Here is a 12600-nt window from a genome sequence, read left to right on the forward strand (position 1 = left end):
ATATTCTTCCCTTAATGTGAGAAGCCAAGTTTTACACCCATACAAAATAACAGGTAACGAATTTCATTCCTTACTATTAAGTCTCTCCAAAGTGTACTAAATTACGTATTTATTATTTAATTTTCAGATTATTCGGGAGGACGATCTGTTCAGAAGTGTGACGTAATACTGTAACAAATTGCGTGCATGTATGTCATCCGTGGTGGGAGTTGTACTTAGCAATCGTGACCATCGTGACGTGTTCGGAATGTAAAGCCATTAGTTCAAACGCAGTACGATATACAAGTTTGTGGGCTCTAGTTATATATTGAATAGCAGGTAGCATAAACGAAATGTATTTTTTCGACTCTATTCCTACTCATATGGTAAGATCCGGTGTTTATTGTTGTGTTACACCTACTGTTTGGGCACAGAATATTTATTTTATTTTCATTGGATTTACAATCTTATGAAACTCTAACACGAGTGATTATGGCATGAGTTAAGTATTTTGTACACTTCATGAAAGTAATATGTCCTATAGTTTTCCTTCCTTATGCAATGTTGCATACTGTGAGGGATGTATTGTATAGGATTTCAGATGTGAGGTTAAGTTCCGTTGCGTGGCATTATTACCAACTGCCGCGTATAGACTATTATTTATTCTTTTGTAGCAACGCGAACTTGGTCTCATAATGGTTAAAGTATAGATTGGAATCGTGATAGCATTTTTCAGGAACTAATTTTGTATGTTGTATTTTATAAACAGGATTATGATGGCCAGAGGAGGGCAGAAAAATTGTCTCGGATTATCATAACACTGTTTGGCGTGAGTAACTGTATAATTTACCTAGTACAGAATTGTATTCTAACAACGTTTGCTTTCATAATATTTGAATGTCAACTATTCAACAACACGAAACTTGGAAATTAGCACATAAAGTACCAAAAGACAGATGACTAAATGTCATTTTATAGGGACCATATGTATGATAATTTTGGGATTTGAAGTTCAGCAGCAGTGAACATTAAAGCTTAGGTTTCCTGGAGTGTGACATGAAGTAGTCTTATCGACAGTTATCAGTAATTTGGAGGATCATACTGCCACCATGATTAGGGCAGAAGATGGAGACAGTAGATTTCTCTGAAACTTTGTAAACGTCTTGACATCACATCACGTCACATCCAGAAGATTACAGTCTTAGAATAATTTTGAAGTTAGAAAACTATCATCTGTTTCTTGTAGGTTGTTGGACTTGTGTGGGGCTACATCATACAGCAGTTCTCACAAACAGTGTACATTCTTGGAGCTGGATTTGTTCTTGCAGCAATTGTAAGTAAACATGGTCACTTGTGGGGCCAGTATAGCAAATTTTCTGTAGTGACTAGGATACAGGCTGAGAAATCATGGTTCGATTCCCAGCAGGGGCAAGAGATTTCTCTCATCTTCATAGCATGCAGATGGCTCTGCGGCCATTGTACATTGGGTGCTAAGGGTTGTTTCCCTGGGGGTAAAGTGGCAGGAGTGTGAAGCTGACCGCTTACCTGTCACGGTTAAGAATGGTGGAGCTGTGCCTCCACCCTCACACATCTTCATGGTGTAGTGCATAACTAAGTACAGGGATAACTTTACCTTTTATTGTTTTCACTTATGGGGCAACAGTGACTGTGATAGTTGAAAAGAATGAGCTAAAGAAACTGTTGTATTTACCTGAACATATATTAACAGGCAGAATTCATGGGTTCTAGGACTTTGTCCATTGTCTGGTATTCCAAAACTAGAGAACGCAACATTTTGGATGCTGTATCTTTCCAAAACATTGTGTTGTCTGGTTTTTAGTATACCGGATGGACAGAGTCCGAAAACCCAGTAATTCTGAGTGTAATGCACCACTGTCAGAGTCCTTTAGAAACTAATACAGTGACTGGGACAGGATTAGCAAGATTTTGCAGTATGCGAGTGGCGTTCTTATTGATGAAACTTCAGGAGTTGTAGAAGCTGCATTATCACATCTTTTTTTTCCCCCCATAAAACGTTGCTGTAATTAAATGGAAACAGGATGTGCATGGCAGTGTTACTGATCTGCCACAGGCTGATCGTCTGTTTGATGATGTTCATTTTGGTTGATGCTTCAGTCTGTTCTGAGATCAGATACTACAGGTTTGTTTCTTGGTTCATTACCTTTTGGAAACTTAGCAGGCATTAGCTCCAGGGACAGCTGGCTACAGCCCTCACATTTGTAGTGTAGTACACACCAGAACTTTTTACAAGCAAAGTTTTGTCTTCTTGCATGTGATTCGCATCATATTGCTGTCATGATGCAAGTAACTTAACCACAGACAGTATATACCACAAGCAACGTTTCTGTGCTTCTGCTGGTAACTGTTGATACCAGTGTCCAAGTGGGACTCTGACGTCAGATTCATATTCAGAAATTGTTTCAGATCCTGACCACCGTTTCTCATGCTTCTATCACTCTTTATAGGCAAATACTGGGATAGTACCTCAAATAGGTCATGACCACTTTAAAATCCTTTGCTGTTTATCAGTCATCATACCACCCAACACTGTATGTATGAAATGTAGGACTCTGTGTATAGGGGCATCATAGTAGTACTCATTTGGTGCCTGCCACACAGCCCACACAATGTAGAAACATATAAGCAGCTGTACTGGGTCTTGCTGTTATGGAAAATGCTATTTTCATTTGTCAGCCTTGTATCCCATTAACTTGCATCTACATGCACTAGTCAGAGTGTAAGAATGACATGCTGATTTTGGCATTCCAGAAACAGTGGCTCATGAAACCCTGTTTCAGGTAACAGTCCCACCATGGCCCATGTACAGGAGGAAACCTCTTCAGTGGCAGAAACCGCGGCCAGAAAACGAGCCATCTGAGCAACCATCAAAATCAAAGAAGAAGAAATAGCTGTTCATGGTGTCATATGTTCATGTTATGTTAACATTCCTGTGTATTTGAGGGTTCAGTTCAGTATTGCAATAAACTGTACAGGTTTGATTTCAGTTTCTTCCTGTCCCTTTATTAGACCATGTCAATGATATGTGGTTTTCATGGCAATGAAGGGTTCGATTGGTTGTGACACCATACTCTGGTACGTCTGCACTAGGGGCAGTGTGTTCATGTTAACTACAATAGCCTAGCCACCACTCTGAGAAATAAAATAAAAATGTTACTTTCATGGTTCATTGGTACCCCATGCACTGGCATGAGAAGCAATCAAGTAATCCTTCATCCATCCAGTCACAGGCACGAAGAGTGGTCTTCTGGGATACAATGCCCCCTAAGTCGCTGAAAGTCAACAAACGTTTTAGAGGAACATATTGCCGCCATTTTCATGGTTGAACAAGAGCAAGGAGGTGCTTGTCACCTGCTTTCATGGTGGTATCATGCTGAAGATGAAGGCCATACGTTCCTCCGAAATGTCACTTGACTTTCAACGGACTACACATTGTTACATCCCAGAAGACAGAACTCTTCATAACCACCACTGTGCAGAGCTCAAATCCAGCAAGTCATAGACCTGTATGTGAGTTCCTCATAGCTTATGGTACGTATTCTTAGTGCAGGTGTTATCAGAAGAGGTGGGAATACAAGCTTACATGTTCACACACTTCACAGTGGCTTTGTAGTCACACAGCATAGATAGTTAGCTAGTTATTGGAGAGGGTGGGTTTCCCCATGCACTGAGACCTGTATTGGTCCATTGTGCTTCCCTCTATGATATTCTACCAGTCTCTATATCCTACCAGTACTGGTGCTTACCATCAGTCCCGCCCAGCCAGCGAGACCGGCTCTACTAGCTGAGAGGTATCTATAATGCTTCCTCCATCTACCAGAGGTGTTAGACTGCTGTTGGGCGGGATGTGTCCGTAATTTGGCTCAGTGACCTTTGGAGATATGAGGTTCTTTTACGTGCCGTAAAGCTACGACACGAGACCCACGGCTTAAAAGTCCCTCCCGGAGGACTTGTTCCCTGAATTTTTCCGCCCTTAAAAATTCGAAGACCTCCGCCGGGTATTTGAACCTGCGTACTACGAGTCATGAGGTGGGAACGTTACCTCTAGACTACGGAGGCCGCTAGTCACACAGCATACAGCAACTGAAGCAAGGAAGGGGATGGTAAAATATATTAAGATAAAAAGTTTTATTTTTAAGGTATTTTCAGCAGTACTACCACACCAAAAACCTTTGAAATTATGTGAATCAAAAGTAACATCATTTTTTTTTTCTTGGCACTACAGCCCCAGTGGGCCTAGGCCTACCTCCATGAACTTCTCCATTCACTTCGGTTTTTCTAGATCTTACACATTCGGTAGGACTCCTTGGGTGGGTGATCAGCTCGTTGCAAGGCCTCTACCTGTATACAAACACAGAAAAACGCACACAAACATCCATGACCTGAGTGGGATTCGAACCCACGATCCCGGCTTCCGAGTGAGCAAAGACAGTGCATGCCTTAAACCGCTTGGCTACCGTGACTGGCTAACTATATCAATTGCTGCTGCAAAATAGTGGACGAATCTCACAATTGTTTAAGAGGACTGTGCGTTTTGAAAAGGTTAGGTCACAAAGTAAGAGCAGCTCATAGGAGATATAGAACACTGGAAATATCCAGCTAAGAGGGAACAATTGGCAGCGATTACTTATCATGAGAAAACTCGGTGCTAGCTATACTGTGAAATGGAGTCATTACTGGTGATTTGATTCTCTTCTCCTGAGAACCAAACTAAACCATTATTTATTTGACAGAAGACTTTTATTAAAGTTAATATTTCAGGCCTGCTCAAATATACAATATGCTCACGTATTAAAGAAAAGCAGTGGCACACACACACAAACAACCTGCACAAAATAACACGCGAGCTGTGCTGAAAGCAAGAGGTAGCCGCTACAGCACATATAAGCAAAGAGCAGGTATCTCTGTGATTTTGATTTAAATTTAAAATTTTAAAATATTAAAACTAAATTGGAAAAAAAAAAATTTTAACCAATTGACGCGTGAATTAATTAAAAAATAAAGATTTTAAATATAAAAATCGACAAGGCAAGTTCTGGAATATCGGGTGCTGACTGACGACAGAGAAATGAACTGAAATCTGGAGTTTAAATGTTAATATTGAGTACAGTGTGACAGCTACATGAAGTGAAATACACCTTATGATGGCCGGTTGCAGCCGAAATGTAGTGTGAAAGAAGGGAGAGAAGAACTACAATAAAATGTTACATTTATGACAGAGTTTATATTATACATATAGACATTAGATACTGTTTGAGGTGTAAAGATGGACTGTCATGTCTCATGCACTTCTCTTATTGTAATTTGTGAAGAGAGGAAAACAAATATACGCACAGCATCGATAGAAAGAGAATGAGATGTTATATCCTCTAGAGCCCTCAAATCACTGGGATTCAAATTCCAGCCACCTGCACCATACAGCTCCGTTTCTGAGATGTAAAAGGAAGGGTGAGAAAGTGACGAGAGAATGGAGTACCAACACCTGATATTTTCCTAGGAAACCTGAGGAGGGTTTTGGACAGCTTCAACTGGTCAGGTCCCCTTGTTAAAAAAATTCCCCCCAAGAGATCCATTTAACAGGGATTTTGCTGTCTCTGGCATGAGCAGCTACATTTGTGTCTCACATGTGACAATGTCTATATCCTGGTAGGTCAGAATTCTACCTTCAAACCAAACTATATGCAACATCACGTGGAAAAATTATTTATTGAACAATATTTAAGCAGCATTTACAGGATTCGCTGTGCTTGCAGATTTAACGACTGTAACTAATCATTGTCTTCTTCTTCTTCATCCTCCTGACTGTTGATCTGGAACACAAACAAATGCAATTCAAATACATATCCCTACAGTTTACTTGGAGCCTCCTAGATAAAGTTAAATACATGTTGGAATTCAGGTTCTCAAAGCACTGACTATGAAGAGTATAACTGACTGGGTTCAAACACTGCAGTTTAGAGAGTCCAATGTTTTGCAGGAACATATCACCTCCATCTTCAGGATGGACTCTGCCCTCTCAGGGCACCCACTCTCCTACTTTTCCTCTGCTGTTTCAGCAATAAGTTACTGCTTCGCCCTCTGTATTCTCTGCTGCTCCTGCTTGCTCTTATCCCCACGCTCCTCCAGACATACAAACTGTGGCATATATGCTCAAAGCAAGAAATGTGGAGCCAAGGAAACAGCTCTGAAACGTTTGTCGACAACAGTCATGAAACAGCCAAAGAATGATGTCTGTTGCAAGAACAGATGACTGCAGCTAAGGAACAATTCAGTAAACACATTCCTGCAGTATCTGATATGCATATAACAGAAGAACAGTGTTTTTGTTTTCTATGTGGTCCATGCTGAGGTTATAAGCAAGGGGCAGAGTTAAAGCGTATTCATATGAGACAAACCCATCTTCCCATCAGAGAGGATGTTACATAAGGACTATGACTGCAAAGGTTCAGTTGGTGAGTATTAAGGGGCTTGGCACAAAGGTGAACTGATTGGCGGTAAACCAACAGTTATATAGTTACTATGACTTTCACTCTGAGCTTAGTCAGCCTGTTAAGAGAAGACTTAGTTAGAGTTGCAAGAATGCTCAGTGGGTGGGGGGTGCTGTTCAGAGAGGATGCGAGTGTGGATGCTGAAGTATCTCCACTGTTAGAAACTGTTACTAGGAAATGTCTAGTAGCAGTGATTTTACAGTGTGGAGATCAGCAATGGTGCTATAATTATGTATAATTATGAGCTGTGAGTTAAAGTGATCAATAAATCCAATATCCAATCCAAAACCCCACCAACAGTCACTCCATACTGTGACAATATTATTTCCATTCCAATTTCACCTGACATGCAGATGACCGTTTTCTGGCTCAACCAAGGTACCATTTCCTATGCTCCCACTGGCTCTCTTCAAATCCCTTTACAGACAATGGTCACCCTCCCCCTGCCTCTTAAGAGTTTCTTTCAAGCCTATATCAGCCTGGAGGTACCATGTGTTGCGCTCAGCTTGCTGTTTACTGGCCCAGTCTCTCGCCCCGAAGAAGGGTGTGATATGTTCGTCCACACCACAGAGCATTACAAGCCAGAAAACTGTACTCACTCATTCATGGAGCTGCCAGCTGTGCAGCTAGCCAACAACTTCCCAGCATTTTTGGAACCCGAAGGTTCATTACCGTGTTCACAAGAGCCCTCCACTGGTCCCTATCCTGAGCCAGATCAGTCCAACCACTTCATCCCACTCTCTCTAAGATTCATTGTAATATTGTCTGTCCATGCCAGGGCTGGTCTGGATACTGTAGGTTAGATATAAATCTCCTGGTCCTGCCAAAACTGAACTCTGATCTCCATGCTTTTCAACAGACTACAGAGTGTCCCAGGAGGAATTGACCAAACTTCGGGAGGGTGTTCCTTATGTTAAAGTATGCCGATATAACCCAAAACACCTATGTCCAAAGTTGAACAGTTACGGAGATAATGGCCAGAGAAGTGTCAAACTTTGACCGGCGTTGCACACTTGGTGATTACAAAATACATATTAAAACTGGCAGGAATATGTGGATTCTGTAATGTTAATAATGTACGTAACATCAAACTAACTTGTGAGTGACATGAAGCCATAAAATTGAAGTACAAAATACTCGCTCGCCATGTCATAATTGTCCTTAGGGTTTCCAAGCACTATACATGACACATGAATGGCAAGCGCTGATGTAACATGACACTGCGTGTTCTGGTATAAGCCAACTACATAAGTATGGCTAGGGTGAATCACCGCACTCAAGGACAAACTTAGATAAGACATGCCAGCTGACAGGTACAGTGTGTGGACTCGCCAGAAGACCACACTTTTCTCAGGCCATTATCTCCGTAACTGTTCAACTTTGGACATAGGTGCTTTGGGTTATATCGGCATACTTTAACATAAGGAACACCCTCCCGAAGTTTGGTCCATTCCTCCTGGGACACCCTGTATATTGGCTGAGTGAGCTTCTGAATTCTGTATCTTCAAAGGACATTTCTGGTCTGATCCAAATACCATTACATGTTACCTGGAAGTATCGGAGCTCATAAGTGTCCTTCCCACTCGCAACGACCCGCAACCAGTCACGCAGGTTGTTCTTCTTTAAATATTTCTTAGTGAGATACTTCAGATACCTGAACAAAACAAAGTGTTCAGTTAACAGTGAACAGAGCAAGTACAAATCTAGATGCATCTGCACTGTATGGCAACCATCTGATCTGATGTTCTTGTGACTACACGTATACAGTTACTGTCTTCTGGGATGAGATGCCTTGTAGTTTAGCGGAAGAGTACTAATATTTTGGAGGAAACTGCTGCCTCCATCTTCAGGGTGGAAGAATAAGCCACTGGGAAAAGAAGGGTCTTGCCCTTTTAATGGCCAACTTCCATTAGCCCACTTGCAGTCCACTTCCTTTCCAAATTCTGTATACTTGTACCTTAGCCTCTTGCTTATTCTATACCCTGAAGATGGAGGAGCCACTGGCTCCTCTAAAAAACTGGTAACTGCCTACCAGACTCCACGGTGTCATGATCTGGAAGAGAGTAATCTCCATCCACCATCTTCAACATACAGGTCTGGGCCTTCAGTCCAGTCCTGTTCCCCTACCAAACAGATTAGGCCCCAAACTCTTCCTCATTTAGATATACAAATCATTGTTATTCCTAATTTTATTATTTAAACTAAACATGTTTAATGATACTGTCGTGTCACACCATGTATTATACAAAATAGGTACAAGTACCAATGTTTCAGAGGAATCAGCATATAATTAATATAATAAAAAATATTAAAAATAAAAATAACTGCTTGGCTTACTGTGACTCTGAAGATGGATGCTATATGATTCTCTAAACAACAGGCTGTCTCCAAAAGGCACAGCTTTATAAGCTGGAAGTCACCACAGTGAGAACCACAACTATACCAACAAGGTTTGTACATCTGAGAGACATCACAGTTTTTTAAAATAAAGCCTCTTGAAGTTGCTGCACTGGGGACCTCACTGAACATAAGAAATCTTTTTTCTGTACAACTGTCTACTCAAGGCATAACACACCCTGAAGATTTTTAGACAGAACATAACAGCACACTCTGGCTGGCCATTCCTTCACATACTGTATGGCTGAGGGCACACAAAGGAAATTGGCAACTGCAATCTCCGAGAAAAATCGCTGATTTCAAGCAGGCAACTGGTTTCCAGATTAGCAGGAAAACACTGAGGAAACTTATCTTTGAGTAGTTGCTCACATTATCTTAAGTGGGTATGTTCGCCCGACGTAATGCACAATGGTATTTTATAATTTCGGCACTCACTGGCCATAATATGGTGGTGGCTGAGACCAGTTCAGATGGCATGAGAAAAGATGACCATAAGGGAAAAAAAAATTTTAACACACAGTGCAACTATTTAGCAGGACAGAAGACACCTGATGATGGCCATATATAGCCGAACCATGTAACATGAAAGAAGGGTGACTACATAATAAGTTGTACTTAAGACGTAAATATATGTAAAATAAATGACAGATTAATGCAACAGGATGCTTAAATCAATATTAGGAAACCACTGGTTGCAACCGTTCTTCTGTGACAAATTAAACTGAGGTGGTTATACTGTTTTGAAAGAACTTAACCTGGATCTAGACTCCTTCGTATCATGAGAAATTCTTTCCCAAGCAAAATCCATTTTGTCCCGCCTAGCATAGTCTGGGTGGCATTTGTCATACAGGGTGATTCACGAAGTTTTACCTCCACTTAGGGAGGGAATTCCTGAGGTAATTTGGAACAAAAAATGTTAATATACTAATGGTATCCAACTCACAATTAAAGAGATACAGTAATTTGAAAACTGGCGAAAAATCTTTTCTTCTTCAAATTTCAGTCAAAACAAATTAGAAATACAATACAAACACTTTTTAAATCATTAATGTTTTAGGAAAGAAGCATTCTAAAACCCATTTTTTTTTCAATTTCTTAATTTTGCATTGTGCAACATTTTTCATCGATTTTGTGTTATAAAATTACATTATTTTCAGCATCCCATTCTGTAAACATACCAGTGGTTGCATATCACACCCTTCTATCAATCTGTTTCCTTTAAACTGTAGTGCTTTGTAAGACGACTGGATTTACATAAGATTTTCAAAAATTTCTCCCTGGACGTCAACAAAACGCGTCACACGCATATGAACCATGCTCGTAGCATTTCACAGTTCCACACGTTTGTTCCTTATTGTCATCGCCGCGTCCAGAATATGTTCAAGCAGCGCTTCACATGTTTGTACTTTTACCTGGTACACATGTCCTTCATCCAGCCCCAAATGCAATAAAATGAACAGCCCGTTTAGGTGATCATACAGAACACCACACCAGACATTGACACTGAATCGGTGTTGAAATTCGATTCTATCGTGGCATGGGGATTATTGTCTGCCCAAACATGTAAGTTGTGACTGTTGTTGACCCCGTCCTGTGTAAACTGCCTCATCGCAGAACATTATCAAGCGGTACAACTGCCGATTTCCATTTAACCAGTTGCAGAACTGCAGACGAAGAGCACGGTCTCCTGGTTGTAGGCGTTGTACTTGCTGTAAATGATAAGGATGCAGCCCGTTCTCATCAAGAGTCCTCCACGCCATGGACTGAGAAACACTAAACCGTCGAGCTAGACGTCTTGTACTGGCACGCAGACTGCGCTCTACAGCAACAAGAATGTTTTCTTCTTTGCACAATTCATGTTGAGGATTTCGTTCATATTGTATACGAACGCTGGGGAGAGAACAAGTTTATCTTAATGTGTTGAATGTACTGCTAACGGATTTAGGATTCGGAATCCTGCAATTAGGATAACGCCGGTCATATTCAGCAGCAGCGGCTCTCACATTTCCATAACATACACCCAAAACAAACATACTGGCGTATTCCTCAGTGGAAAATGTGTACAGCATCTTAACTTCACAGTTATCTGCTGACACAGCTGACTGGAACACATGGTCGCCCAGTCGGGGGGGGGATCGCGCTGCATTCACAATGATGCGTTTCGAAAATCCATTGTTACTCCATAAATATTGAAAATCGACTACAAGTTTATAAGGAAATTTTGCAGGAAATAACCCCAGGAATATGTACCATAAGCTGGGATAAAACTTCGTGAATCACCCTGTATATACCAGGTTCAGTTAACTGCACAAAAAGAAAATTAGCAGCTTCGTCAACCTTTTGTGCCATCTTAAGAAACAAATGAATCACTGAAGCGAGTTATAGGACAGCTGCCACTACGAAACAACACGGCAACGCAACTGTGAGAAGACTCGCATGGTCCATTGTCTGGAAGTTGAATTTCTCAGTCTTTCTGCAAGTTGCATTGCCGTTTCCCTCAATCTGCCCTGCTCCATTCAGTTACATGTGTTCAACTCAGGCTGATAACAATTCTTGGAATTTGCGGTTCCCAGCTTCCTTGGTGCGCCCTCACCCTTACAATACAGTTTATATGTCTCACACACATATAGAATCAAATAGCAGAATAAACAGTCAATGAGAAGAACTGGAAAGAATGTGGTTATGGCCTAACCTAAAGTAGAGCTCTGGTCTTCACCCTGAGAGGCTGTAGAAAACCATAAAAGATGTCTGTCAGAATTACTAGTCTGCGGACTGAGATCTGAACCTGGGACCTGCTGAATATGAAACCCCAAACTGTTTAACTTTGCTCTTCAGTAGGTGTAACAGAGTAGGGCAGGAGGAAAATCCAGAGGATGGAGGCTTTGCCATGGTGTGACCCACTGAGTTGCTGAGTCTATAGTTACCGTTTAGAGAAAGGAATGTCAGAATTAACAGACAGCTTCATCTTGTTGCGCTCCAGGCTGACCACATTGCCAAAATTATTTGTCTTCCCATTCACCTTTATGCGCTCCTGCAGGTACTTCTCCTAAAATGAAAATAATATAAGACATTACAATGTATAACAGACTTACTGATTTTAACAGTGCCATGTTTGGGCACTTGTGCAGCAAGGATAACTCAGCACAGTGACTAGGCTTTGGTCTGGAACACAGAGAAGTCAGGGGTGAGTTCAGGCAGCACCAAAAGATATTTTTCTGCACGTTCAGACAGGCTCTGGGATCCGTGCACCTATCCTATAATAGTGGCATTTATTCTCTGGGGGTCAAATGGCTAGGGCATGAAGGTGAGCACTCACCTCCATCTAGTACCTAGGTTATGAAGTTATACCTTCATTCCCTCACATGTTCTCATGGTGCTTAATTAACCCTTTGACGTGGTCATTTAAATTCCGCGGCCGCGGCTCCTGCGGTAATATATTCAGCCGGCCATTTAAATTTTGCTCGAAAATTATTTATTCATCATTGTTCTTAAATTCTATGAGATAGGAACATGAAACTTTCACTAAAATGATCTTAAATGGTGGTTTTATAACCTTACCTTATAATATGGGCGCCCTGTATCTCGGCCATGGAAGCAGGTTGTTTAGTATTTCAGCAGTGAATGGTACGCCTTGAAGGATGAAACTTTCACTAAAATGATCTTAAATGGTGGTTTTATAACCTTACCTTATAATATG

The 12600-nt window shown here is 41.1% G+C and overlaps 2 protein-coding genes across 2 annotated transcripts in view; one reads left to right on the forward strand and one right to left on the reverse strand.

Moving 5' to 3' along the window:
• The first annotated feature begins 188 nt into the window (after positions 1-188).
• LOC111861463 (signal peptidase complex subunit 1) lies at positions 189-3008 on the forward strand. The gene is made up of 4 exons (XM_023846071.2): positions 189-365; positions 749-808; positions 1226-1312; positions 2799-3008. The coding sequence occupies exons 1-4, from the start codon at positions 333-335 to the stop codon at positions 2907-2909; spliced, it is 291 nt and encodes a 96-aa protein (XP_023701839.1). The 5' UTR covers positions 189-332; the 3' UTR covers positions 2910-3008.
• Positions 3009-5705: 2697 nt separating this feature from the next.
• LOC111861478 (60S ribosomal protein L22) overlaps positions 5706-12600 on the reverse strand; it is a 12555-nt gene continuing 5660 nt past the window's right edge. The window contains exons 3-5 of the mRNA XM_023846095.2: positions 11828-11949; positions 8055-8160; positions 5706-5828 (exon numbers count right to left, since the gene is read on the reverse strand). Of these exons, the coding sequence (XP_023701863.1) occupies positions 5787-5828; positions 8055-8160; positions 11828-11949 (270 nt within the window). The 3' untranslated portion in view covers positions 5706-5786. The remainder of the gene's footprint in view (positions 5829-8054; positions 8161-11827; positions 11950-12600) is intronic.

Source organism: Cryptotermes secundus, unplaced genomic scaffold (genome assembly GCF_002891405.2).
Source record: "Cryptotermes secundus unplaced genomic scaffold, Csec_1.0 scaffold693, whole genome shotgun sequence".
NCBI lineage: Eukaryota > Metazoa > Arthropoda > Insecta > Blattodea > Kalotermitidae > Cryptotermes > Cryptotermes secundus.